At 51.5% G+C, this 27,162-nt stretch overlaps 2 protein-coding genes across 3 annotated transcripts in view; one reads left to right on the plus strand and one right to left on the minus strand.

The window, feature by feature from the left end:
* ADPRM (ADP-ribose/CDP-alcohol diphosphatase, manganese dependent) overlaps positions 1 to 8,305 on the plus strand; it is a 137,633-nt gene extending 129,328 nt beyond the window's left edge. Inside the window, exon 4 of the mRNA XM_034647349.1 lies at positions 8,121 to 8,305. Coding sequence (XP_034503240.1) covers positions 8,121 to 8,290 — 170 coding nt within the window. The 3' untranslated portion in view covers positions 8,291 to 8,305. The remainder of the gene's footprint in view (positions 1 to 8,120) is intronic.
* Positions 3,068 to 15,744, minus strand: PIRT (phosphoinositide interacting regulator of transient receptor potential channels). 2 transcript variants are annotated; one of them, XM_019801760.2, is made up of 2 exons: positions 15,593 to 15,744; positions 3,068 to 4,337 (listed from the first exon to the last, which is right to left on the minus strand). In XM_019801760.2, exon 2 carries the CDS (start codon positions 4,198 to 4,200, stop codon positions 3,787 to 3,789), a length of 414 nt encoding a protein of 137 aa, XP_019657319.1. In that variant the 5' UTR covers positions 4,201 to 4,337; positions 15,593 to 15,744; the 3' UTR covers positions 3,068 to 3,786. The 2 variants fall into 2 exon arrangements, with proteins under 2 accessions (XP_019657319.1, XP_034503243.1); XM_034647352.1 differs by lacking the exon at positions 15,593 to 15,744 and adding an exon at positions 14,040 to 14,115.
* Between the last annotated feature and the right edge of the window lie 11,418 nt (positions 15,745 to 27,162).

A 27,162-nucleotide genomic window follows, 5' to 3' on the forward strand; every position in this document is an offset into this window, starting at 1 on the left:
CCCAGACCATCCCCGTGTGCACATTTCATATCAGACATGTTCGGGGGTCTGGGTTGTGGTTTTCTAGGGGCCCCTGATCTCCGAGGGCTGGAAATAGTGACAAAGTGATGGGTGTGAAGGAACAGAAGGGGAGGGAGTGTCATGAGTCTGGCAGTGCTGCTGGAACCGAACGAGGAATAAAACACTGCGTGTGTGTCCAGACCCAGAGGCGACCTTTCTTTTCCCTCTAAGGACAGAGCAAGCCAGAGCAGGCGGAAAGTCAAGGACATGGTGAGTCTGGCGGGGGGGGGCGCAGTAGAAGAGGGTCAGGCTTTAAGACCTGGAGAAACAGAAGAGGCTGGGCCAGGAGCAAAAGAAGAAGAAGGCTTAGGGGCGCCTGGGTGGCACAGCGGTTAAGCGTCTGCCTTCGGCTCAGGGCGTGATCCCGGCGTTATGGGATCGAGCCCCACATCAGGCTCCTCTGCTATGAGCCTGTTTCTTCCTCTCCCACTCCCCCTGCTTTGTGTTCCCTCTCTCGCTGGCTGTTTCTATCTCTGTCAAATAAATAAATAAAATCTTTAAAAAAAAAAAAAAAAGAAGGCTTAAGAGGCAGAGGGAGGCCACGGGGGTCCTGGAAGCTGCACTGTCCCCAACCCCCTTCCCGTGCTTGCTCTCCTGAGTTCATGGGGACATCGACAGGCTGACATCCAGGTAGCCGCCTACCTCACCCCAGCCCACTGATTCATTCTGGAACGTTCTTTTCCCTGATTTCTTTTTGGTCTCAATACTGGGCTTGTGGGGAAAGGAAGAATCAGGACCTTCTACTCTCCCTGCTGGGTCAGCATCTCAGCGTGGGGCCATCAGCTCCTACGAGGCACTTGAGGACCCATGCAGGAAACCCCCACCACCCCCCTTCTCCCCTCTCTCTCATGCTGCAGGGAAGGGCATGTGGTGAGGCAGGTGCATTTTAGAGGGATGATTAGTGGATACGATCTTGGAACTCCTGGTGGATGGAACAGAATGAAAACACAGCAGACACCATGGAATAGAATACAATTCAACATTACATCTGTTCCTTTGGGACTCAGGTTAAATCACAGTGTCCCAAACAGAATAGCTACGGGGCCGAATAATACAGTCCAGTTTGCCGAACACGTGGATGCTGGTCCTGTCCTCCCATCCATAGGCGCCAAAGGAGTCGTGGTGGTGATGCTTTTTTCCCCCAGAAATGTGTCGTCTGATCTGGGCCGCATTTACAGAGCAGGTGCATTCACGACCCAGTCTCCCGTGCAGCGATGGTCTTTGGCAAAAGCCCCTTTGCGTGGTGCTGGCATGTTCCTTGGTCCACACTCATATGAGGGATCCCAGTGGGGATGAATGAGGCTTGGAGAGCTTCCCAAAATCGTTATTCTTCCTGAGGCACTAGCTGAAGGGGGCAGGGCGCATGGCAAGTATTGCTGGAAACTGCAAGATGAGTCTGGACCTTGGGTACCTTCTAGAGTCACGGCTGTCCCCAGACTTCCTTCCAGCAAGACGTACATGGGCCCTTCTACCACAAGCTTGTAGGTGGGTGAAATAAGACCCAGGAGGTGTGGGTTCCCTGGGAGCTCGCTGGGAGTCCACCCTGTTTGCTCCCATCTCAGAAAGCATCAGGAATGTAAGAGTGATATCATAGGGCCAATATTGAATCTCTGAATTCATGTCAGAGAAAGGGAAACGATCCATGAGCCCAGCCACTTGAGGCATTAGAACTACAATTAGTGACGAAGCCCTTGCAACACCCACCCCCCCAGATTGGTCTTGACCACCTTTGTGAAAGGACATGTTAGCTAGAAGACCCAGCTATGCTGTCTGGACGAGAGACATGGTCATTTTGGGTGAAACCCAAAGGTCATAGGCTCCCCCAAACTCTGGCTTCTTCAGGGGGTTGGGCAGGGGGTGTCCCCCTGTTACAGGTACCTGCCTCCACAGAATTTCCAATGATGCAGAGGGAACTAGTGAGATTCTGACTCTGCCTAGGGAACCACCAGGAAGGATGGAAATACCTGGCGGCTTGTTAGAGAGAGAGAGAGAGAGAGAGAGGTTGCCATGGTGACAGGGGAAGTGGGCCCAGAAGCCCCAGTGAAGGGAGGCAGCTCAAGCCAACAGTGATTCTAGTGCAGGATGCCCTCCCTTCACACCTTTCTATCAAATGTGCTCCACTGGGCCTCTGGCCTGGCCTAGGGCAACCTCCTTGTCTGTCACCCAAGAGCCTCTGGTTGCTACCGGAAGCCCCGGGTTCTGGGAGCACTTAACGCATGGGTGCTTTCTGCTTGGTGGGTCCCCTGGAAACTCCCTCCCAGTCCGTGACCTCAGTGTGGCCCCCGGAGAGGTTGCACACTGGCAGGTGGCAAGCAGGAAAGAGAGGAGAAGTCTCTGTGCAGTTTCCTAATCGTGTTACGCCCCCCACTCCTGCCACCCAAGCTTCTGTATGGCAATTCCTGCTACCCAAAATGCCTTCCCTATCCCCTTTGCTAGCTCTTATCTTTCCTTTTGTTCTCTGTTCAGAGGACACAGTATCTCTGTCCTCTCCCCAGTCTGGGTGAGATGCCCCCTCTGCGTTCCCACACCTGCCGCATTTCCCCCATAGAGTTCTCAGCACAGGTGGTCCAATGGCCCCTTGGCCTGGCTGTATCTCTTGCTTTGGAAAGAAGATGAGAGCAGGGACCTTGTCTGGACTGTTCCCATCCCAGGGCCTGGCCCAGAGTCAGGCACCCAAAAAATGTTTGCTTGTTTGGTGGGTAGGGACAAGGAAAGCAGATAGGCTTTTCTAAAACAAATCCTATCTCTGGAAACCCACAGACCATTCAAACATGGCATGCAATCTTGGTTTTGGTTCTCCATGGAGGTGAAGGAGAGAACAATCTTATAGAATCCCTCTGTAGGTCTCTGTCTTGCTGTTCTAGAATTGGGGGATAGAGGCGCAGATAGGGGGAAGGGGGAAATTAGGGCAACATGCACTTATCCATGGCTAATTGTCAAGTTCAGAGGGGAGAACAGTCAAGGAGAAGGTGAAAGAAGGTCAAACTGTGGCACCCCCCCAGCCCACCCTACAGTCTCTGGCATAAATACTGTATAACTGGGAGTTAAACTTCCTCGGCTGGCTGACTCCCAGAGCCTTCTCTGGGGGGTGGGGTGTGCCTTCTTGGAAAGTGTTTTTCCCTGAACACCCTCCACTGTTCACTCTTTGGAATGTTTCACACTCGTGACTTGTCTTGTCACTTGAGATGAAAATCAGTATCTTGCCCACTGAGAGAGCTGGGGCTGGCGAACCCAGCGAGCCAGAAGTCAGTCTTCCCTCTCTTCTGTGAGGGACCTCTATGTGTCAGTTTGGGTTCCGGAAGGATGCAAATGGGGAATCCAGCTCGGACACTCTGATGTGTGTCAACATGAGGTTCTCCTTGGAGCACAGCCTCGCCCAGGGAATTTCCCAGCATGCATAGCGCTTGGCAGAGAGAGTTAGATGAGTATGTCCTGGATGCAGGAGCGGGGAACGAGCCATGAGGGGGGATGGCTGCAGCCAGCATCAAGGCAGGCATAGCAATATCAGAAAGACGAAATGAGAGCCAGCCAGCAGCGTTCCCCAGCTGCATGTGGAGCCCTGAGCTCTGTCCCACAGGGCCAGGAAGAGGCTTTGCCTGGCTGTCTTATGGCTAAACCCCCTCCACCACCACCACCGACACCAAGAAGATGGGATGTTGGATGTCGTCAGATCTCATCCTGGTCGAGGCAGTAGGGTGATGGGGAGAACAGAAGATGAGGCCACCATCAGCGATTCAGGAAGAAGGACTTGAGAGTCTGGAAGAAAACTGACTTCTGTTTCTGCTTCTGTTTCTTTTTGATGATGGGCACCCACACCAGCCCGCACACCAGCATCATGAGTCCCAGGGACAGGAAGGCAGGCCCTATCATCTTAAGGACCTTAAGGCTGTTGTCACCCAGGTTCAGGGTGTAGGCCAAGCAGGTGATGACCACGCCGAAGAGGAGGATGGCGCCGCCCACCGACATGATAACGATGGGTTTGCGGTAGATTTCCCAGTTACTCCGGGGGGTGGCGGTCCAGACGGACTCACTCCTGGAGCTGATGCACAGGGAGCTGGCCGTCTGGCTGGGCAGCAGGTCCTTGGATTCTGGAGACTTCTCATCGACCTCCAGGGCCTTCGGGAGAGCCTCCATCGTCATGGCTTCTCAGGACTGGGCACCTGGTACCCACAACAGTTAGAAGTAAGGGGGAGCCAGAGGAGTCCTCACACACCCTTCCTGTTCTCAGCATCCATCTCTGGCCTGGCTCTCAGCGGAGGGCGATACCGGGTTTTGTGCTGAAGCCAAACAGAAAGTCAAATGAGAGCCATGTAAATAAGAAACCACTCACTGGCATGTTTTTTTTTTTTCTTGTGAGAGATAAATATTATAGAGTTCGAATCAATTGCTTTTAGTATTTAAAACAGGGCACAGTGGTACCCCTTTAAAAAAGCAAAAGCTATGGTTTATCGAATGGCGTCTTATTTTCAGACTCAATACTTTCTAGCTGTGTGACCTTGAGTGAGTTACTTAACGTCTCTGTGCCTCAGCTTTCTTATTTCTAAAATGGGGATAGCAATACTATTCATCTCATTGGGTTCTCCATAGGGTTGAATGAGTTAAGATGTGTAATGCCCTGGGTCAATGTCCAGCATGTTGCAAGCACTTCATAAACGCTTTCGTTTGCCGAGCACAGGGTGAGGAACTGCCGGAGGTTGGATTTGAACCCGTTCTGGTCTTGCTCTCGCTCTATGGTCTGGAACACGTCTTTCAGTGCAGCCCGGGATTTTATGTGCTTTTCCAGCACAGGACAGTCATGCCCCAGGTTGAGTGTGGCCTTCCACCCCCCACCCTCCTCGGGAATGACATCAAGTCATCCTCAGGCCTGTAAAGGTATGGAGTCTAGCCAGCCATCTGCTCTGATTCTCTCATCTAGAGCCTGTCTGTGGACCTCTTGGTCACCAGAGCCCTTTCCTCCCCCGGACTTTCTGCGTGGGGAAGGAAGGGAGGCTTGAGAGAGCCCCCGCGTGCTTCCTGGAGGTCCTCACCGACTCCCCGCCCTGAAGCATCATGCTGACTTGTCTCCAGAGGTTCTGGCCCTATGCTTGTACCCTAGAGATGATGCCTCCCTTTCAGGATGCGAGTGAGTGAATGAACCACAGACCGTCCTTTCCGCTTCCTCCCTCCTGAGGGTCCCGAGCATAAATCCAGCTTCCTTTACAACACTGCTTGGATCCGTTCTAACTGGCAGAGCCCGGTGCCTCCCTGCATTAAAGCCCAGGCGGAGCCGAGCTCTGGGACCTTGCCTGCTGGCCACTCTCTCCTCCTGTGTCCCCAGGCTGCAGCCTCTATCTCTGTTCTCTGCAGGGCCCCTGCCTGCCTGCCCGGGGTGTCTCTCCTCAAGCAGCACTCTCTCCAGCCTCTGCTCTGTCTTTGGTCCTTGACTCCGGCTCCTCCCCTCCTCCAGGAACCCCACCACTCTTCCTCTGACCTCTTCTGTTTCCGGCAGGCCCCACTCAGATCAGGTCTACTAACACCCCTCTCTGTGAGAGTGGGGAGCCAGAGAGTGTTTTCCAACAGCAAAACGTGTATCGGGGAAGGTGGGCAGTTCATCCCCATCACAATGGGCTCACTCCCCAGCACCCCAAATAGGGTGAGTCAGACCCAAATATGGAGGGGGGTGTAAGTCTGGAAACCATGGTACTGACGCCTGAGTGAAAGATAGCCTGGGATCGAGAAGATGGCATCTGGAGCTTCCAATACCTGGAACCTACTATTTCTTCTTTACCAAGGCTTTTCCATGAAAAGCAGGGTCCCTGAGTGAATGGTTTCTCCTCCAACACTTCTCATGGTGTTCACTGCAAACTCAATCCCTCACCTCCCGCCCTCCTCCACCCTGCAGCAGCTCAGGCCTGAACCACTTCTCCCAACCCTAATGCCCCCCCTTTCTAGAACAAGCAGTTTTAGACCCCTCCCCTTTGACATGGAGGAAATCGGAATCGTAACATTGCCATGCCCTTCAGAAGGTAGATATTCACGCTCCCGGACACTCATCTAGAGAGAGCATATTTGCGTCTCTGCTTCCAAAGACTTTGAAAAATGGATGTGCTTTTGTCAGTACAGGGACACAGGTGTTTGCTGCCCCTTGGATCCTGTGGTCCATTTGCAGAAGCCAAGCAGCCCTTTGTAAACTGATCCTTCCCCCTGTGAGCTGGGGGTAAGGAAGGGATCACAGAGCTTTAGAGGGGAGGCTTAGGGTCTTATGGCTTAGGTTGGTTTTTTCCACCTGGCTTCTTCTGGGGATGTTTTGACATCTGCAGTAGGATTTTTCTCTCTGGGTAGCCCTTTCTACCACTTGGCAGTGGAGACCTAGGGCAGAAGGGCTTGCTGCCTTTGGATGCTTAGAGGGGTTGGGAGACGGTAGGAATGCAGAGATTCTCAGTTGCAACTGAGTGGACCTGGGCTGGGTGGAGAAGAACCCGCTCCCACGGAGCTGCCATCTGGGTGGGAGATGGCTACTGCCTCCTGCACAGGAAATATGGTGCTGGAGGCGGGGACCATGGCCAGAGGTCCCGGAGACGGGCCTTGCTAAACGCACCAAACACATGCACTTTAGCCCTGCAGGGAGATCATTTGTCTATTCCCATTTTGTAAGGGCAGAGACGGGACCAGCGAGATTTAGAAGCACGGCCAAAGCCTCCCCTGACCTCATTTGCGGCTGTGCTGGGATTCACACCGAGGCCTTTGGGCTTAAAATCTCCTTGCACTAGATCGTGCTGGTCTGCATGAGTCCTGAGGGCCCTTCGACTATGAGAATGTCTGAGTTTTTCACTCTGGGGCTTCATCTGCCCGTCAGGTAGCCTCTCACTGCGTATGGAATGATGCGGGTAGGTTAGTAGTTCTGTAGTGAGTCGCTATGCAATAGAGAAATAAGAGCACCACCGTAAATTTTTCCTAGTTTTACCTTTACTCAATTTAAAGGACAATCTCATTCTGAGATTCTTCCTTCTTTCTTCTTTTTTTTGGCATTGGAATATTCCTCATTTTATAAAATGGAAAGAGGATCATTGGTTTTGTTGTATCTGTCCTTGACAAGATAGAAGTTGGTCATTTCATGTAGATGTCTATCTATCTATTATCTATCTATCTATCTATCTATCTATCTATCTATCTATCTATCTATCTGTTTTTCCATCTATCATCTCTCTACCTGAACTGTAATGGCCCATGAAATCTCAGAGAACGGGAACCTTTAATTTAGTTGACTTTCCTAGGAGGAGGTGTGGGTCTTGGCGCAGTTATGGGGCAGGCAGGGCTTCATTTTCTAGGCAGTAACCAAAGGAGAAGCAGCTCTCCCTTCTAGAACAAGGGTGAACACTGTGACTTCTCCGCCACCCCTCCCCTGCTGGCCAGGCAGGAGGTCAGGCATGGAGTGGACACCGTACTGAGCAAAATCAATCCTTCGTGATTCCAGCAAGTCAGCGAACTTACTCGTGGTGTCTGTGTGTGATGATGGGAACATCCAGGTCCCTGACATCAGAGGGACCACCGCTTAAAGCCAGTTTACCTAAGCGGTTGGACCCTGGTCCACTTACATAACCCCCTGAGACTTACTAGCCCCACGTCTAAAATAGAATAGAACATCTGCCCCATTGCGCTGTGGGGACCATCACATTCCTCAAACACTACTATCCCATGTGACATATGATAGGTATTCCAGACATTGCCATGATAATTACTATTATTATTATTATTATTATTATTATTTTGGTCCCTGTTTTCTCATCTGTAAAATGAATAAGTTGGGGTAAGCGGCTTCTAAAGCCATCTTAGATCAGTCCACTGGTAGTGACCCAGACTTGAATTCTGAGACTCCAGGCTTCCTGGAAATCCCCAACTCAGGGGCGAGATGAGTTTCATAACACTTTTATTAGAGTCCTAAAACGTTCTCTGTTTTTTTCCAGTATCAGGGCTTCTCAAGAGCAGTACTGTTGACATTTGGGGCCGGATATTCTGTTATAGGGAGGCTTTCCTGTGCATGGTAGGCTATTTTGTTAACGACTCTGACCTTTACCCACCAGATGCCGGCAACACCACCGCCTCCGGTCATGATTCTCAAAAATGTCTCCGGCTATTGCCAGATGTCCCCTGTGTGTGGTGGGGGAGGGGGAATCGATCTGGTGCGGACTGCAGCCCCACACCAGCTTCCCCCCACAGCTTGCAAACTGCTCGAGGGCCAAGGCTGAGCTGACTCATCCTCCACAGGGCCCCCCCACCTCACCCTTAGCAGGTGCTCCAAGGGCCTGGCCCCAGTGCTGCAGCTCTGTGAGGGACCAGGGAACATGTGGGGAGCTGGCCCGGGGAGAGCAACCACATTATCGGTTTGGAGTAAGTTTTCGGGGGCTTGGTTTGTATGTCCTGGAGGCTCCCTCACTCCCTACAGTGGATGGACTGGTCCACCCAGCACCGAAAAATGTGACCTTATTTGGATCAGAGGCCTTTGCAAGCATTACAGTGAAGGCAGGGGTCTCCAGACGAGGTCATCCTCAAATAGACTGGTCCAGTGACTATGTCCGTGTAAGAGAAAGGAGAGGAAAATTTGACATACAGAGGGGACACCCTGGTGAGGACGGAGACAGAGGTTAAAGGGATGCCTCTATAAGCCAAGGAGAGCCGCGGATTGCTGTGGATTGCCAGCAGCCGCCAGAAGCCAGGAGAGAGGAGTGACCCGGTTCTCCCTCAGAGCCTCCAGAAGGAACCAGCCCTTAGGACCCCTTGATTTTGGACACTGACCTCCCAAACCGGGAGAGAATAAACTTCCTTTGTTTTCAGCGACTGCCGTGGTGATTTGTTACAACATCCCTAAAAAATGAACACGCCCACCTTTCTCTCCTGTCCTTGACACCTCAGCGATGGACAAGTACTAAGGCCCGCAGGCTGGGGCTGTGGGGGAGACAGTGGAAGGAAGGGAGGAAGGAAGGAAGGCAGGCAGGCAGGCCGGAGGTCGGGCCTCCTGGACTCCCCACAGATCTGAATATGGGCTCGGCCCTCAGGTCAGCGGTTTGAGAAGAGAGGATGGGTCACATTTGGAGTGTCAGGAGGCTGACTTCGTGGATAGAGACCGTCGCACACAGCTGGGGTTGGCAGGCCGCAGGCGGGCGCCAAGGTGGCACACCGGTCTGGGACCACCCAGCCACAAGAAGGAAAGAGGGACAACCCCAAGGCTGAATGGGCACTGAGCCCCAAATGCCCCAAACGCGACACCGACCGAGAGCAGCCAGACACACTTCCATTTACATAAAACCCCCATTTACGTACAGCCAGATTCCATTTACATCAAATTCAAAATCTGTGCTATTTGCAGTGAGGATACTGGTTGCCCCTGGTGGGGGTGGTGGATGAGGGACACGCCACAAACTTCTGGATGCTCCAACGTTCTGCTTCTTGATCTGGCTACAGCTGGTTACCTGGGTGTGTCCTATTCATGCTGGACACTTGTGATATGACTACTTTTCTGTGTGGAGGTTAAACGGCAATAAAATGTTTAAACAAAGATAAGTAAAAGGTCTAACTAAATGCAATATGTTCCCCTTTTTTTTGGATTCTGACTAGAACAGATCGATGGTACAAGGACATTTGGGGATAATTTTAAGGTGGTCTGAATTTGGATTGGGCACTGGATGACACCGAGAATTTAAAATTTGTATTTGGTATGATAACGATACTGGGGACACAAAGGAAAATGTCTTAAAGATACGAAGCTACATCTCGAAACGACTTACAGGGAGGAAATGCCGTGGTGCTGCGATTCATGTGAAAACCCCCGACTCCGGATGCCGGAGGACAAAATGCTCAATAGTTTCAAATCCAGGTGGATATGTGGACGTTCATTATGATTACTATCTCTACTGTATGTCTGCAAATACTTACAATGATGGGAAACGCAATATCCAGACAGACAATGACCAGACCGCGTCTGAAAGCCAGAACTCTGAGGGGCACCTGGTGGGCTCAGCCAGTGGAGCCTGGGACTCTTGATTGACTCTGGGTTGTAGGTTCGAGCCCCACGTGGGGTGTGGAGATTACTTAAAAAACCGGAACTCTGAGCCCCAGTCTGTAGGAACCAGCCCAGGAAGCCGGCTTGCTACGTCTAAGTCTGACTGTTAGGAAATCAGGCCACTGTCTCCAGCAGCCAGCCAAAAAATCCAAACAGTAACCAAGGACAGCTGCCTTTTGACGAAGCAATTCAGTGGGGGAAAAGAAAGTCCTTTCGACAGATGTCAATGGAACAACTGATGTTCCACTGGAAAAAAATGAAACCTGACCCCGCCTCCGAGCATCCACAAAAGAATTAATTTGAGACAGATCACAGGCATAACCTGAACATAAAAGCTAAAACTAGAAAGATTTTAGGAGAAAGCAGAAAGGAGTACCATGGTGACCCGGAGGCTGGCGAACTTTGTCAGACAGGACAGAGCAGGCAACAAGCGAGCGTGAAAAGAAAAGCAGTAAGTGAGATTTCATTGTCATTGAAAACGCCTGCTCATTGAAACCTGCTAAGAAGACATGAACAGGCAAACTGTAGGCTGGGAGAAAGTTTTTGCAAAATATGTATTTGTCAAAGGACGTGTATCTGGAATATGTAAAAAAGTGCTACGTCTGATGGATAAAAACACAACCAGCCTAATTTTTCAAATGGGCAAGAGATTTAGGGAGACCATTAAAGGCAGATAAGCACGCGGACAGGATGCTTGACACTGATATTCAACAGAGGTGCAAATTAAAACCACAAGGAGATTCAGCAGGACACTCTCTAGAACAGTCAACGTTTAAAAATCTCCCAACACAGGGTGCCTGGGCGGCTCTGTCAGTGAAACGTCTGCCTTCGGCTCAGGTCATGATCTCAGGGTTCTGGGATCGAGTCCTGCATCAGGCTCCCTGCTCAGTGGGGAACCCGCTTCTCCCTCTGCGTCTCCCCTCGCTGATGCTCTCCCTCTCTCAAATAAATAAGTAAAATCTTAAAAAAAAAAATCTGCCAAGACAAATGGTGAGATGCAGAAAAACATGAGTTCCTGTACACTGCTGGCAGAATATAAAATGGCACAAACACTTTGGGAACAGGGATGGTAGTTTCTTATGAAGTTAAACACACACACACGCCCTTCACCCCAGAAGTTGCCCTCCCAGATATTTATTTGCCCAAGAGACAGAAAAGCCTGTGTCCACAAATGACTTGTTTAAGAAATATTCATATAGGAGCCTTCCCCACAACAGCCCAAGCCAGAAATTCACCCAACAAGAGATTATAGATTCACACAACAGAATAGCAAAGCCATAAAAAGGACTGGACAGTGAAAAGGAATAAGGTTCTGATACACAGCGTCGATGAGTCTCCCAGACATGCAGGGTGAAAGAAGTCACATGTATAAAATATAGTATATTTCCATGTATAGGGCATTCTAGAAGCTTCTAGGAAGTAAGCTAAGGTGACAGAACTCAAAAGAGTATTGTAGGGAAGGGAATTATGGGAAGGAACTAAGGGATTTCCCCGGGGTGGATGGAAATGTTCCTTCTGGTGGTATTATTGGTGTGGATTATCCGGGGTGGGGTCCATCTGTCCATATAGCACGCTAAGACTTATGCATTTCCCTGTGTGTAAATTATACCCCACAGAAAATGGACTGTAAAAACCCTAATAATTGATGGGTCAGATGGGGAGCAGGTGGAAGGACAGCTAACCCAAGAATGGTGGAATATCGATAGTGGAACACGGGGATCCAGCGTGGGGGCGTGAGCAGGAAACGCATTACCTGGAAAATGAGAGGTGCGGGCCAGGGCGAAGTGACCCCAGGACAGGGTGGCGATGTTACAGGGAGATCTGTAAAGTGAGGGAGTCACCTGGTTCATATGGGAAAGACCATGGAGCTGATTCCGATGAGGAGGAAATTTGGAAAGGAAGAGAAGGTGCTTCTTGGAGAAATTGGGATTGGGACAGGAAATAGAGGTGAGAGATGGAGAGACAGGAATTTCACCTTGTCCGCCTTGGCTCTGGAAACCTACCACCCCGCGAAGGAAAACAGACTTTCTGTGAGCCAGGGGGCCCTGGACGGAGCAAAGACTGGGTCTGGTGGCCTGAAAGATCCTCTCCAGAAGGGAGGGACCCATGGGACTGTCCCCTAATCTTGTTAGCGCTGGTCTACTTACCCACCTATTTGTCATCGTGCCCTTATTTGGAGACCCTGCCTACCTGTGTTGTTTCCGTGTTTGGCTCTTGACCTTGTATTCCCCGGGTCCCTATGCAGTGCTCAGCGAACACTGCTCCCCAGCACGGCACCACTTTCCAAACCACTCCTGTGTGCCGGCCTCCTAGAGACACAAGGACGCCAGTCTCCCGCTCCGCAGAGGAGCTCAGGAGGTGTGCTTTTCCTCCCTCCCTGCCCATTTGCTTGCTCAGTGGCGTCTCAGACAAATGAGGCAAAGCAATGTCTCAAATGAGAGGGGAGAGAAGCTGTCGGAAGACCTGAGCTTTTTCTCACGCGATCACATATTCATTCATCCCCCAGCGTAGAAATGGTTTGGCGCTGTGTGTGTGGGTTATGCAAGGCGCTGAGCAATAGTGAGGGTCCAAGATAATAAAGACCAAACGCTTCCCCTCCGGCAGATTCCCGAAGCGTCTGAAATGCCCCACTTAACTGGGAATGGAGGTTGGAAGTGATGTAAGTGAATTATTGCCCTGGAGATGACCAGATTCGTGTCTGTACTTTGGAGACTGGAAGCTCTTCATCCCTCCCCAGATCCCTTCAGGGGCTGGTGCTGGGGCTTTCTCAGCTTCCCATGCTCTCCAGCAGGTAGCTCCCTGCTTTGCCGAGGGGGGGAGGGGTGGGCTCAGCAGACACTTGTTAAATGACCCAAAATGCAGGGGAGGGAGGAGAGGGTTTTGCGGGGAAGTGGAGCTAACCCTGTGAATTTGCATGCTTTCCCATTTCTGGTTGGGGCTGTGGCGGGTGAGACTGTGGTCAAGGCCAAGTACCCATTCCCATTCCTTTTCCCTGTACCCGATGGCTGTCAACGACACCCCCTGACCTTAGTGGGGCTGGTAGGATGGGACTGACGGAGGAAAAGGACTGAGGCAGCCCCGGCCCCCCACCTCTAATGGACTGACATCTCCACGGCTGACATTCTCGAAGGCTCCCGGTGCCCCAAGCTGCCTCTCCAAAGCAGAAGCAGCAAACAGTGTCCTCAGAGAGGGGAACACGCTCTCCATACCGCAGTAACTGCTACTTACCAGACACTTGCTATGCGGCGGGAAGCATGCTGAGCGCTCTGTCTGCATCACACCATGTAACCCTCCCATGGAGCCGAAGGTGGACAGCAGTTACCCCATTTTGCAGGTGAGGATCAGAGAGGTTAAGTGGCTTGCCCCAAGTTACTCAGCAGGGAGGAGCCAGCCAGGATCGGAAGGGGAGCTTAGGAGCCTGTGTGGCTCCAGAGCCTGAGATCGAGTGGATCCAGCTCCCCTGGGGGACAGTTTCCATGTTCTGTTCAAACCAAGGGAGGACACTTGGAATGGGGCCCAGGCAGCGAACGGAACTGCAGTGGAGGCTGCCTCGGGTGACAGGTGAGGCCTTGCACTGCTGGGTGGAGCTGCCTAGGATGAGGGGGGCTGGAGCCGGGGCTCCTGGGCACGGGCCAGGAGAGAAGCAGGGGCCTGTCACAGAGCAGGACACCAAGTCACCAGCACCACCATCACTCAAATGGTCCCTGCCACTTTCTTCACCCAGAATGCCCCTTTTCCTGCTGGTGTCTCTAGGTGGGGGGCACTATTGCCCTCACTCCCATTTTACAGATAAGGAAACTGAGGTCCCGAGCTGCCTGGCCCCAAACCCTGGTCTGTTATACACAACACTGTGCCTTCTCAGGCATGGAGCCCAGCTCTCCCCTCCTCTGTCTTCCCTGCCCTCCTTCCTGGCGTCCCCCTCTCCCTTCCTGCACATCCTCACCTCAGCGCTCACTCCTGGCCTTTGCTGGCTGCGTCCTCCTCTGAACGTGCCAACACTCAGTCAGTAGTAACAGGTTCTAGATAGAGCCAATAAAATGACAGGGTAGCCAGGTAAATGTAAAATTTGAATGAATGCTTTTTTTTTTTTATACAAGAATGTGCCAAATATGGCACGGGACATCCACCAAAAATGTATTTGGTGTTTGTGAGAGATTTGATTTTAGCTGGGCATCCTTCTGCACTATCCAGCAACCCCCATAAGAGACCCCTCTGTGCTCGGGCCTGGAGTTATCTGTCCCTTCCCAGGCTTCTCCCTGATAGGAGCTGGGCTATTCTGGGAATTCAAGGGACCGAAAGCAGAACTCGGCGGCGACGAGGCTCACACGGCCTTGCTGGAGGCTGGACCCAGAGAGCCTGGTCATCCGGTGGGAGCATCCGGGAGGCCAGGCCGCCAAATACAAGCAGCGGAAATAACACCATGGATTATTTCTGAGAAAGACCCACGCGCGTGGGTTTGTGACATTCCCGAGACCTGAGAGGTCTTGCTCTCTCTCTCCCCTGGAGTCCCCCCACGGCCCCACCCGGCTGCCAGTTCCAGACACTGCCCTCCCTTCAACAAGACATTCAGTTGGTGACCCCATTCCTCTGATAAGGTGAGTGGGGCCCAGTGCCTGAGCTGATAAAACCAGAACGTTTCTGAATATGCTGCCACTGTCACCACGGCTCGGCCACCCATCTGTCACCTGCTCACAGCACTTCTAGGAAGGGAAATTCCCCAAAGGCCACGCTCCACCCAGACAGTGCCACTCACCTCCCCTCTTCCTGTCACCCAGCCAGCACCCAGACCCTGCCCAGAAACGAGGCGGAAAAATAGCTCAGGTCATAACGTCTGCTTTTCTGTGGACGATTGGTTCACCCTACGTATTTCGGTCTGTGTTCCGTGCCTGCCTTGTTTCCTCTTGCTGAGATGAAGCCTGCTCCAGCCAGCCTGCTGTCCCTTGTTTCCCTGGCACCTGCCCTCAGCACCTGCCATGCCTGCGTGCCGCAGGGAGGGATCAGTAGCAGATGCTGAGGTCTCATCTGGGATTCCCGGGAGGACATTCTGGGTGTGAGGTCCTCCCCCACCCCCGCCCATGTACTCTGGGAACTGGAGGGCCACCTGGACCTTCGCTGTCTGGCTTTTCTGTTCCTGCCTCTGTCCCGGGTTTGAGATTGAGGTCCCTGCCTGGCCCTCCCTGCCCCTCCCAGCGGCCAAGGGTGAAGGATAGATGCTATACACCCAGGGCTGAATCAGCCGTCTGCACACAGCTTCCCCTCTCCCAGGCACATAGGAGGGCAGCCCCCTCCTCCCCTGCCACCGGGCTATCACCACTCTCCCTGGGCAGTCCCCTCCAGCCTGCTCATGGCTGCTTCACCCCGTCCCGAGGCTCCGTCCATCATATTTGCATTCCAGTTCCCATTCAGAGACTCAACACACTCTCAAGCAAAGTTAAAATCAGCTCGTTTCTCCAGGGAAATGGGAGGGCAGAGGCGACTGATCCCCTCCTTACTTACTGTCCTCAGTGTCCCAGGGGAGAGGATGGTGAACCTGGGAATCACACACGGTTTGCACGGGGGGAGGAAGCCGGCAGTGAGTTTCTGTCCAAGTTCTTCATCCCAGCCAGAGAACGCCTCCCTGGCCCCATCTAGGAGCTGATGTGCCGCAGGGATCCCAGCCACTGAGCAGGCTCCAGTGGGGATGAGCTCACCAGGATGTGGGCTAATGGGTTAACCCTTCGCGGGCTGCTGGCACAGGCACTTGTGACATGGCTTCGTCTCAGCTCGGCTCGGGCACTCCTGGATGAACCTTGTGAAAAATTAATGATGCTTCTCTGCAGGCTGTTGTCCAGTTTTAGAGGAGACGTGCATTAGGGTGGTGTCTGGGCAGGACTGCCCCTCCTGGCCCAGGCGCAGACATCAGGCGAGCTGGGCTTTCTGGGTTGGCAGAGTGAGTGACGGTGATGGTGGAGACGGGCTGCCAAAGGCCGGATTTCTCAGGGGCTGTGCTGGCTCCATCCAGCGCAGGCCGTGACAATGAGATCTGGGAGCTGTGTTCATTCTGGGTGTTGGAGAGGCAGGTGGATGCTTACTTAACATCCTAGTTCCAAGATGGTGGGGTGCCTCTGGGAACTTTCCAGCACCTGTGGGTGGCTACCACGTGTGACAAGAGGGCAGAGCACAGCGGGGTCCTGCCCCACCCCAGGCCCAGGCGTCTCTGAACTGGGGGCAGATGTTCACCCTTACCTCTCCCCACTTCCCCGATCATGCCCCGGTGGCTTTGCATGTGACCGTGATGAGAACGGGATGGTGGCACCAATGGGACGGAGGGGCAGGGCCTCTGCCTCTGCGGTTGTGTCCACACAGGCTGCTTATGGGGCGTTGGGTGGTCTGTCCCCAAGGTGCCCCAAGGGGTACCCGGAAGCCAACAAAACTGCCTGAGACCCTGAAAGCCAGACTGGCCATGGGGAGGGGGAGAGTCCTTGCCACCGATCCCAGTCCACGTGGGGGCTTCCTCTGTGGCCTATTGGGGAGGCTCTCCCAGGGACGTGGAAGACCAAAGCAGGCGAGGGAAGCTACCATCTCTGCCAGCTTGATTAGTGTACCACGAAACAAACGGGAAATTTCCAGACCGGGGAGAGTCTGGAGAATCCGACTGGGAAAATGGCAGGACGAGCGGCTGGGAAAATGCACGCACTCGGGGGATGCAGAACTCGAGCGGGAGGCTTTCGAGGATGTACTGCTCTGCTCTCTCTGCCTCTGCCTCTGTGCTTTCCAATCTGTGAAGAAACCCTGCGGCGAATTATCCTGCAATGCACATAATCAAATCAGCCCTGTTTTCCCCTCCGTCCAGACTCCCACGCTTCCTCCTCGGGCTGCAGGGTGTCGGGTGGCGCCACGCGGTGCTGGGTGAGACCAGCCCTTACTGAGAACTTTGTCCACGTCAAGCACTAGTGCACGTCCTTCGCACGTGTAATAACTCACTGATTGCCCCATAGAGCCCTCTGACGCAGCTCTGTGAGGCGTGCTGCTATCCTGCTACTCGGCTTTGCACAAATTACTTCTCGGAGCCTGGACTTCGCTGAGTAAGTGGATGTGATCTTCACGGCCTCAGAGAGCTTGTGTGAGGATTGAGTAAACAAATGCACGGAGCAAGGGCTTAATGAATGCAGCTATGCGACATACAGAGTGTATGCGTGTATACAATTACATGTATATGTACATGCGTGTGTGTGTGTGTGTATGCATAGAAGCAATGTACGTATATTNTGGAGCCTGGACTTCTCCGCTGAGTAAGTGGATGTGATCTTCACGACCTCAGAGAGCTTGTGTGAGGATTGAGTAAACAAATGCACGGAGCAAGGGCTTAATGAATGCAGCTGTGCGACATACAGAGTGTATGTGTGTATACAATTACATGTATATGTACATGCGTGTGTGTGTGTGTGTATGCATAGAAGCAATGTACGTATATTAGCATATATGTAGATGAGGGGCATTTGGGTCTGGGGTTGAAGCTGTGTTGCCTGCAGGCTCATCCCTGGTGGAACAGAAGAGGTGGCGTGAGAAGCCAGCGTGGTCCCTGGGCAGTTGACTCCAGCCACCCTGGGAGGAAGGGCTAATGAAGGAGTTGGGCTGCAGAAGGGGCAGAAAGCAGGCCTGGCGTTGCCTGGGGGATGGCTCTTAGCCTTCTGATGCTCCATCCTGGAGCTCCCAGCCGCTGCAGGTCAGCTCTGCTCCCCCTTGCCTGGCTAGCCCCATGTTCCAGGGTATGATTGATAGGGTGACCGACCACCCAGGTCTGCCTAGAACTGAGGGGTCTCTGGGATGCAGCACGGGACTCCCAGTGCTCAACCAGGCCAGTGCCAAGCCAAGCAGGATGGTTACCCTAAAGGCATTCGGAGGCTCTGTGCTTCTGCTCGTGGGCTCTCCTCATCTGGAATGTTCCTTCTGCCCATCTCCGTGGAGCCACTCCACCCAATCTGGCCTCACCCCCTCTGTGACCTCCCCGAGCCCCCGCTGGGTTCGGAGCTCCTCTTCTGGGCTTCCAGAGTTTTCTGCACTTGATCGTTGTCTGCCCTGCCGCAGCCCCCAAAACTCCTTAGAACACTTTTTTTTTTAAAGATTTTATTTATTTATTTGAGAGAGAGTGGGAAAGACAGCATGAGCAGGGGGAGGGGCAGAGGGAGAAGCAGACTCCCCACTGAGCAGGGAGCCCAATGTGGGATTCGATCCCAGGACCCTGGGATCATGACCTGAGCAGAAGGCAGATGCTTAACCTACTGAGCCACCCAGGCTCCCCTCCTTGGAAAACTTTTTAAAATTAAAAAAAACCTATATATGGGAAGTTTAACATATACAAAAATGGAAAAAACACCAATCTAACAAACCCTCAGGTGTCCATAGTCCAGCCTCGAAAATTATCAATGCTCATTCTATTCTCTTTGACTCCTTCTTACTTTTTTGTTTGTTTGTTTGTATGATGAGGCAGATCCGGACCCTTCTTTGATCCCTGCAAGTAGAGATATTTATCTCTAACAGAGAAAGACTTCTTTGCTTCCTTTTTTCTTTTTTCCCCTTTGGGTTACAAATAGCAACCACCATCGTAATCATACATGAAGCTTACACGTTACTTAATGTTAAACTCATCCCACAGTCTCCTGTCACTGGATGTCTCAAAACCATCCTTTCATGGTCAGGTGTCCATAGGGCAGGATCCTGACCCACGCCAGCCCTTAACTTGCAGGACCTTTGCCTCCTGAGCCTCCCTGTGTCTCCAGCAGCCACTCCCTGCTCTGCTCACACCATTTGGTTCCTGAAGATGCCAGACTGTCTGACTTTGCCAACTCCCATGTTCTGGACTCGGCTGGCTGCCTCCTCATGGTGCCGTTTACCACTTTCCTCTGTTCTGCAAAGGTTGTGTCTCAATGTCGCTATAGGCTGGGGTGCTAGGACCCTGCCTGGGCCCAGAAGGTGTCTGGTCAGTGTGGAATACATGGCTGAGGGAGCATTCACAGAGTACCTTAAAATTGTCGGAGGCCTTTTGCCTACACGGATCTCATGGTGGCCCCGTGACGCAGGCAGGTCCACATTTTTTTTTTAAGATTATTTATTTATTTGAGAGAGAGACAGAGAGAGCTGGGGAAAAGGCAGAGGGAGAGAATGTCCAAGCCGACTCTCATCGAACGGGGAGCCTGGCACGGGGCTCGATCTCACGAGCCATGAAATCAGGACCTGAGCCAAATCCATGAGTCAGATGCTTCACTGACTGAGCCACCCAGGCGCCCCCAGGTCCACATTTTGTATAGCTTCTCAGTCGTACTGCTGGGGTGGGTCACTGAGGTGGGAGAGTCCAGACGCAAAGATCATTTGCATCCTCCCCGCCCTGCCTCCCCCATCGAGTTGTGGAGATTCATGAATGGGGAGCTCAGGTGGACTGGGGGTCTCCGGGTCCTCATCGGAGGAGGCCTCCCTGAGCAGGAGTTGCCAGGGGCCCTGGGCAGCTCCTGCCAATGCCCCACCAGCGGGGGAGCTAGGTCCGAGCACGGGGAGGGAGCCTGGGGCTGGTGCCAGCAAGGGAGGCGAGCAAGTAGGGGTCCCACGATGGGCTTTGGGGCTACAAGTCTAGTGAAGGGGTGTCTGTGTCGACACCCCGTCTTCCACGCTCTTTGCTCCAGTGTCTTTTTACCGGATTTTAAGAACCATCATGGCAGCTTCCTATCTTAAGAAAACCCAACAACCAAAAAAACAAAACAAAACAAAACAAAAACAAAAAAACAACAAACCCAAACACCACTACTTTTGGGGAATATGCTCAGAGGAAACTCCAGCTTACACCCCAGTGATGCTTCTGACCCAGACATTGCCCGAGGGAGATACAGACAACCGGCTGAGGCCCCCTGTACTCCACAGGACCCTCGGCTCCTTCTAAGGCGGTCGAGAGGCCTTTTTGTTTTCCAGGGCCCAGGAAAATCATGCAAAGCAACTACTCAAATCCGGCAGCCCAGGAAGAGCCACCCCCTTCCACCTGCGCCATCTCCCTGGCCAATATCATCTGCCTCCTTTCCTTTCCCGTCAAGGGCACCCTGGCCAAGGAGTTGGGACTCGATGGCCCTCAGTCTCTCCTGGTCTGGCCCCTTGGTCCTCTTGAGCAACTCGGTTTCGTAAAGGCGTCTCCCCACGGGCCCCTCCGGCTGGGTCAGGAGTCTGCACAGAGCCTAGGGCTGAGATTAAGGCCTTCTCCTCCAGCCATTCCCATCTCGGCTTTTCTCTTTCTTCTTGTCTCTTCTCACACTCTTCTTCCTTGCGTCTGTGACAGTTTTCAAGATGTCCTTATTTCCTGGGGTGGGGGGAGACACCCAAGGAGATACTATTGCCCCTTTCTTTGTCCGTGCATGTTAATGCAGCAGTCGGACCAGGTCCTGCGTGGGCAATCGAGAGTGCCCTCTGTAATGGGAATTTTATAATGTGCGGTGGGAACTGGGGGTTGGGGACCCAAAGACCCTGGGAGTGGATCCAGGGAGGAAGGAACATCTTCAGGGGTGTGGATCAGCGGCCTCAGGACCCGCCAGGACCTGCCATACTCCTCCGGAGGTCAAGTCCCTGGGAGGAGCCACACTGGGGAGCCAGTGGTCACCAGCCCTGGGACCAGGACCTGGGGCAGGGGTGTGGTCAGAGGCCAGAAACCACCTGCTCCTTGGGTGCGGGTGCCATCTAGTGGCGAGTGTGAGGTAGTGTTGCTGTCTGAAGTTCACTTCCATTACCCACTCCTTGGCCCTCCTTGGCCAGCAGCAATCTGTCTGCAGCTTGCAATGAACACCGGACCTGAACTTGAAGAAGTCGACTTCACCACATTTGCTGATAAAGGCGATCTCACAAAAGTAGTCACCACAATCGCAGCATGTCAAAGCGTTCAGGCTTGCCAGGTTTTGAATAACTTAGTGCATGTATTCATCACTTCATCAAATATTTATCGTGTGTCTCTTACATGCCAAGCACGTTTCAGGCTGGGCTCTGAAAGTACAGAGATGACCTCAGTGAATGGTACAATTTATGTGGCAAAAGGCAGGCAACTCAACCAACAATTCCAATCCAGAAGGAGAAACTCTTTGATGCAGAAAGTCTGTGCTATGCTTTGAGATACAACGGGAGATCATCTTAAAACAAATTGTCCTGGAGTGGTAACTGAGACCGGGGGGAGAGGTGATGGCTAAGATGAGTCTTGAAGGCCATACAGGAGTCAGAAAAAAGAATGACGGTGGATACGTAGGTTTTGGCAAAGGAAATGGGGGGGCCAATTAGGTGGAGAAGGTGGTCGTGGAGAGGATCCTGATTCAGGAGGCAAAGCTGGTGACGGTCACATTATTCGGGAGACAGAGGGGACAGACCATGGGAAAGCATCAACATTTCAGGTCCTTCTTTTATGAATTCCCTAGCATTCAGCTGTGAACACAAGGAATCCAATCGAAATTTTGTAGTATGTTATCTAACCAAGTATTCCATTCGTAATACTAGTATTATGGGATTTTGGGACTGGGAAGGATCCCAAAGAAATTATATCTAATATGTTTAAGCAATTCCCCTGTTAATATTTATACTGTGTCCCAGTTTCTCTTGCTAAAATAGCAGTACCTTCCTGTGCCTTGGGTGATTGGGATGGGAACTTGATCAAGTCTGTCAGGGTTGTGTATAACACCTGGGGTCTTCCTGTCTTAGCTGGCTCCCTTTTCTGAGCCATTACCACAGGAAAAATCAGATATATTTGTTCCTTTAATTCCTTCCTTCCTTCCTTCCTTCCTTCCTTCCTTCCTTCCTCCCTCCCTCCCTCCCTCCCTCCCTTCCTTCCTTCCTTCCATCTCTCCTTCCTTTCCATCTTTCCTTCCTCCCTTCCTTCCTCCCTCCCTCTCTTCCTTCCTTCCCTCCTTCCCTTCCATCTTCCCTCCATCCCTCCTCCTTTCCCTCCCTCCCTCCTTCCCTACCTCTCTTCCTTCCGTCTTTCCTTTTAAATTCAACAAACAGCTGTGACTAGCTGTTATGTGCCAGGCTGGGCATATTGGTGACTCAAAGGTGCATAAGATTCTGGCCTTGCCCTCAGGCACCTGACAGTCCAGTGGGGGAGACAGACAGGTAAATAGGTATAGACAGCTGTCATCAGATAACCCCTACCCAAACAACAGGAGGATCTGGTCCTTGCCCTCCTCTTTCAGGAGTCCCCTAGCTCTAGGATATTTGGAGAGAGGGGCTCCTGAGTCGGCTGGTCCTCTGTGTACCTTCCCCCCGCCCCCGGCTGCTGTCTGGCTGTGCCAACCTTCGTCCTGATCCATTTCAGTCCTCTATGTGCTGCTGGCCACCCCCAAAACTCCACCGCCACAGGGCGCGTGCGTGTTACAGACCCCTACTCCAAATTCGAGAGAGAGCACAGGATTTCCAGGCAGGGAACCACTTCATTATTTTTTTCTGACTCCGAACATTCTCCTTGAACACAGCTGGGCTGACATAGAAGGTTACACCTTCTCAGCGACACCTGCATTACAGGATTATACAATAGGATTGGCTTTTTTCTTCTGACGGACGGGTTTATGACTTTTAACACACATATAGCTTTGAGCAAGTAACACATAACACGTGATGCGTTGCTCGTCTTCGTAGTTCTGTCTTTCCAACAATGGCGTAGAAATGGGATCGTGCGCCGTGTGACCTTCTGAGATTGGCTGCGTTTATTCAGCATCACGACTTCAGGATTCATCCGAGCTGTTGCTTGTGCCTCTTTGTCCCTGTTAGTGCCGAGTAGTATCGCTTCGGATCCATGTATCAACCTGCTGAAAGGCATCTGAGTTGTCCCGTGTTGGACGGTTTCTACTAGAGCTGCTAGCAACATTCGTTTCTAGGGTTTTTTTGTTTTGTTTTGTTTTTTGGGTTTTTTTTTTCGGTTAACGTGAGTTTTCCTTTCTCCAGGCGTGGGCCTTCTGGGTCATAGGGTAAAGGCACGATGAACTTTATAAATGCTAGGCTGTTTTCCAGGGTAGTCACACCTTTGGGATTCCCACCAGCAAAGTGTGGGAGTTCCCATGGCTCTGCGTGCTCAGCAGCCTTGGTATTATCAGGGTGGTTTTTTTTTTCTTTTATTTTAGCCAGTCAAACAGATGTGTAGTGTTATCTCATCTCTCCTTCACATTCCCTCCTGACTGATGATGTTGAATGTCTTTTCATATGCTTATTTGTCATCCTAATGCCCTCACCCGTGAAATAAATGTCTGCTGATGGCTTTTGCCCATTTGTAAATTGGATTGTTTGGCTTCTCCTTGTTGAGTTTTGAGATTTCTTGGTACATTCTGGCTACAAGTCTTTTGTTCGGGGATATGTGACTTGCAGATGTTTTCTCCCAGTGTGAAGCTAATCCTTCTTCTTCTCTCCAGGAACTGTTTCTGCTTAAGTCTTGGATGATGGCCCTCCATGGTTTTCCATCGCCCACCAGCTAATGTGCACCTTCCTTGGCAGAGCATGGAGGGCTGTCTATTCCTGCACTTAATCCACTGGTGTGGGTTTGGATCTCAGTCCACTCATGGGAGCCAGAACTATCACCATCCTGTTATTTGTTTTTAGATAACAATGTGACTTCTCTCTTGAGCCACCATTGTGCTTGAGTAACAGAAACTTGGTATCAGTCAATCCAGTTTTCCCTTCCACTTTTTTGGGGGGCTGTTCTGAGTTTGGGGGATGCCAGAGCCTGGAGAAGGGGCATCTGATCTTCAGGTCGTCCGTAGATGCTGGTTCTAAGCTGGTCACTGCTAAGCCTTGCTGGTTTCACCTCATGGCCTGGGTGGATTTGAAGACCTCCCCTCCACTTCTCCGTCACTCTTGGGTCCTCAGAAATCTGCTTGCTTCCATATTGCTTGGAGGCGGGGCCAAAAAATTGCCCGAGGTGGTATTTTTCTGGATATATGAATGGCCATCTCTCGTTAGCATCTGATCTCCCTGCCCCTTTTCTGGAGCTCCATGTGGAGGAAGGACTTCAGTCTCTCCTGCTATATTTCCTCCCAAATATAGCTGAGGTCTTCATCAATACGGACCTCAGGCCAGGCAGTGGGTTGCAGGGTCCGTGTCTCTGGAAATCATGTCTATGTTTTCTTCCCTTATCTGCTGTTATGGACTGAATTGCATCTCCCTGCCCTCCCCCACCGACCCCAAGTTCATATGTTGAAACCCTAAACTCCAATGTGATTGCATTGGAGATATAGCCTTTAAGGAGGTAATTAGGGTAAGATGCGGTCATAAAGGTGGGGCCCCAAATCAATAGGACTGGTAGGAAGAGGAAGAGACCCCAGAAGCATAGGCACACAGGGGAAAGACCATGTGAGGACACAGAGAGAAGGCAGCCATCTGCAGGTCAAGGAGACAGGTTTCCAGAAGAAACCATTCCTGCCAACATCTTGATGTTGGACTTCCATCCTTCACAGCTGTGGGAAAGTAAATTTCTGTTGTTTAAGCCCCCCGGTCATGGTACCTTGTTATGGCAGCCTGAGCAGACTAATGTACCTTCTGCCTCCCTTCCTTCCTTTCAACTCAGGGAATCCTTTTCCGTTATTGGGTGTGGGACGGTGGGGTGATGCACATGGTGGTGGGTGGTGGAGAAGCCTTTGTCTTCTCAAGGCCTTTTTCTTGACTCGTGTGGCATGCCCTTTTATTCTTGTCTGTGCAGCGGTCCAACCTGGCTTTTCGGTAGGCAGGCCCCAAGAATGTCAGCCAAGATGGACTCTAGCCAAGAACACATTACATGGAATGGGTCACATCAGCAGGGGGGAATATTCCAGTGACTCTTGATCTTTGTTCCTCTGAGATTAACACAGCATTATATTTGCAAAGGGAACAGTGTTAAGCTCTTTCAAAAAAGTTGTGGACCAGGATCTTAGCCATGGAAGGGTCTTAGACCTTGGTGAATCTCCAGAACACCATGGGTGTGAAGACCAGTCAGGGACCACAGAAGGAGCTTGGCCAGGGATAGAGTGACACTGGGTGTTGGGCAGAGCCCAGAGCCTTGCAGAGAAGAGGAGTGGTTGGCAGATCGTACTGGCCTCAAGCCGGTTCTCCTGTGGACTTCTTAAATGAGACCATCCATGTCCTTAATGTTTAATACTCAAAAGGACATTTCTGTAATTTTCAGTGGAAAGAAATGTGCTCAGCCTGTCTCAGAGCCCTGCAGTGTAGTGGCAGTGGCAGGCTTCACGGAGCCACCAAACACCACCACCACCAAAATATTCTATTAACTCATTCCCTCAGGACAGTGATCTTCTTTCTAAATACCTTGGAGAGGTCTCTCTTTGCTAAATCTTCCCCAAACGGATCTGCACCAGAAACAAACAGGGCTGGTAAATTGTACAAGCAGGTTCTATCACTAAACATTTATAAAGCACCTTTGTTAGACCCCTGCTATATCTCTAAGTATATACTGGGATGGGGGAGGGGGAATGCATAATTATCATGAACAAGAGCACTTCCCTTCCATCTGAATGGCATGTTAGAAAGGCTTCCTGAAGACGTGGTTGTTAAATTATCTTCGTTATAATGCAATTTTCCCTGTAAGCCCAATCTAGGAATGTATATTTCATCCAGTGTCACACTATTGCTCTAATTTGTCCCCGTGTTCCTTCTCCCCTAGTCAATTTAGCTCCTCAAGGACACGGGTGGTGAGAGATTTCACCCCCATGTCCCCCACGTGTAGCACATGAATTCATTCAAAGAATGCTTCCTCATTATCTGTTCTATCTACTCCAGGCTCCAAGATGTTTCTGTTGCATGGTAGACCAGAAAGACATGTAGCCCTTGCTCTCCACGAGCATTCAGAAGAGCAGTAGACGTTGGATGGGCTGTTATGCCAGTAATTACTTCATTGTGATAAAGATTAGAAAGAAGTACAGGACCCATGAGCCTATGCCATGGAGGAGCCTGACCTAGTTTAGGGGATCAAGGAAGCTCCCCTGAAAGTAGAACATTTTGATAGAGACCTGCAGGCTGAGGGGACATCATATGCCAGGGCCTCACCTGGAGGAGCCTGACTCATTTGAGGGGTAGTTAGCAGGAGAGCAGAGAACTAGGGAGAGTGACTCATGATGAGGCTGGAATTGAAAGCTGGCTCAGACCTTGCTGGACCTTGTAGGCTGTGATAAAGCTGTAACAGAGTCTTAAAAAATGCTAGTTTCCATGTATAAATGAAGGACATGTCAGAAAGATGGCCTTCCTTGGGTAGCCCTGTGTGGGTTTCAGCGTAACAGTACAGTGGTAGTGACATTCTAGCGAGGGGAAGGTAGGAGATATTCCTGGGTACACCTGGGGAAGAGGTAGGTTAGGGCAAGGGTAGATTGTAGGATTTTTGACAGGTTGAGCATACCCCAGGGTGGAGATAGACTGAGTGTATTTCACTATTTGGTGCCTCTGGGAGTGATAACGAGGTAAGTGTGGGCCCCTAAAGCCCCAGTTCCCTCTTGCCTTTCCCAAGATACTGATCTCAAAGTCAGGGTTCCAACCAGTGGAAACCCTCAAACAAAGCTGCTGAGAGACGACTGCAAGTCCAATGAGGTCAAGAGTTGCCCCACAATATTTTTGACATGTCTGGTTCCAGATGGCTTGTTGAGGGACAGAGGGTGCCCTCTATTTCCAGCAAGGAGTTCCCAATAGTGGGGATGAGGGTTTAGGGGCTCTGGGATCTGGCAGTGGTGCTGTCTCTCCTTACTTCTGTGTAGCTGAAACTACCTCAAAAGCAGATCTCCTTCTGCACACAGGCTAGTAGACATTGCATATATTCATGTGTTACGGGATTGTCTCCAGACTATTCCTGTGGCGAAGACTTCTAGGGTCTACCCCCTAACCCCTCTTCCTTTGTAACAATTGCGATTGCATTTGGGCAGAAATATTTCTGTATTTGGTAGAATAGTCTGGATGGGGATAAGAACAAGTTTCCAAATTTCAGTGGCTCAATGTAATCAAAGCTTATTTTATGCTCTCAAAATAATAATTGGCGGGGACTTAGCTTGTCAAGGCAGCATTTTTCTACGTGGCTGCTCAGGGACCCGGGCTCCTTCCGTCTTGCGGCC

Source organism: Ailuropoda melanoleuca, chromosome 17, assembly GCF_002007445.2.
Source record: "Ailuropoda melanoleuca isolate Jingjing chromosome 17, ASM200744v2, whole genome shotgun sequence".
Taxonomy (NCBI): Eukaryota; Metazoa; Chordata; class Mammalia; order Carnivora; family Ursidae; genus Ailuropoda; species Ailuropoda melanoleuca.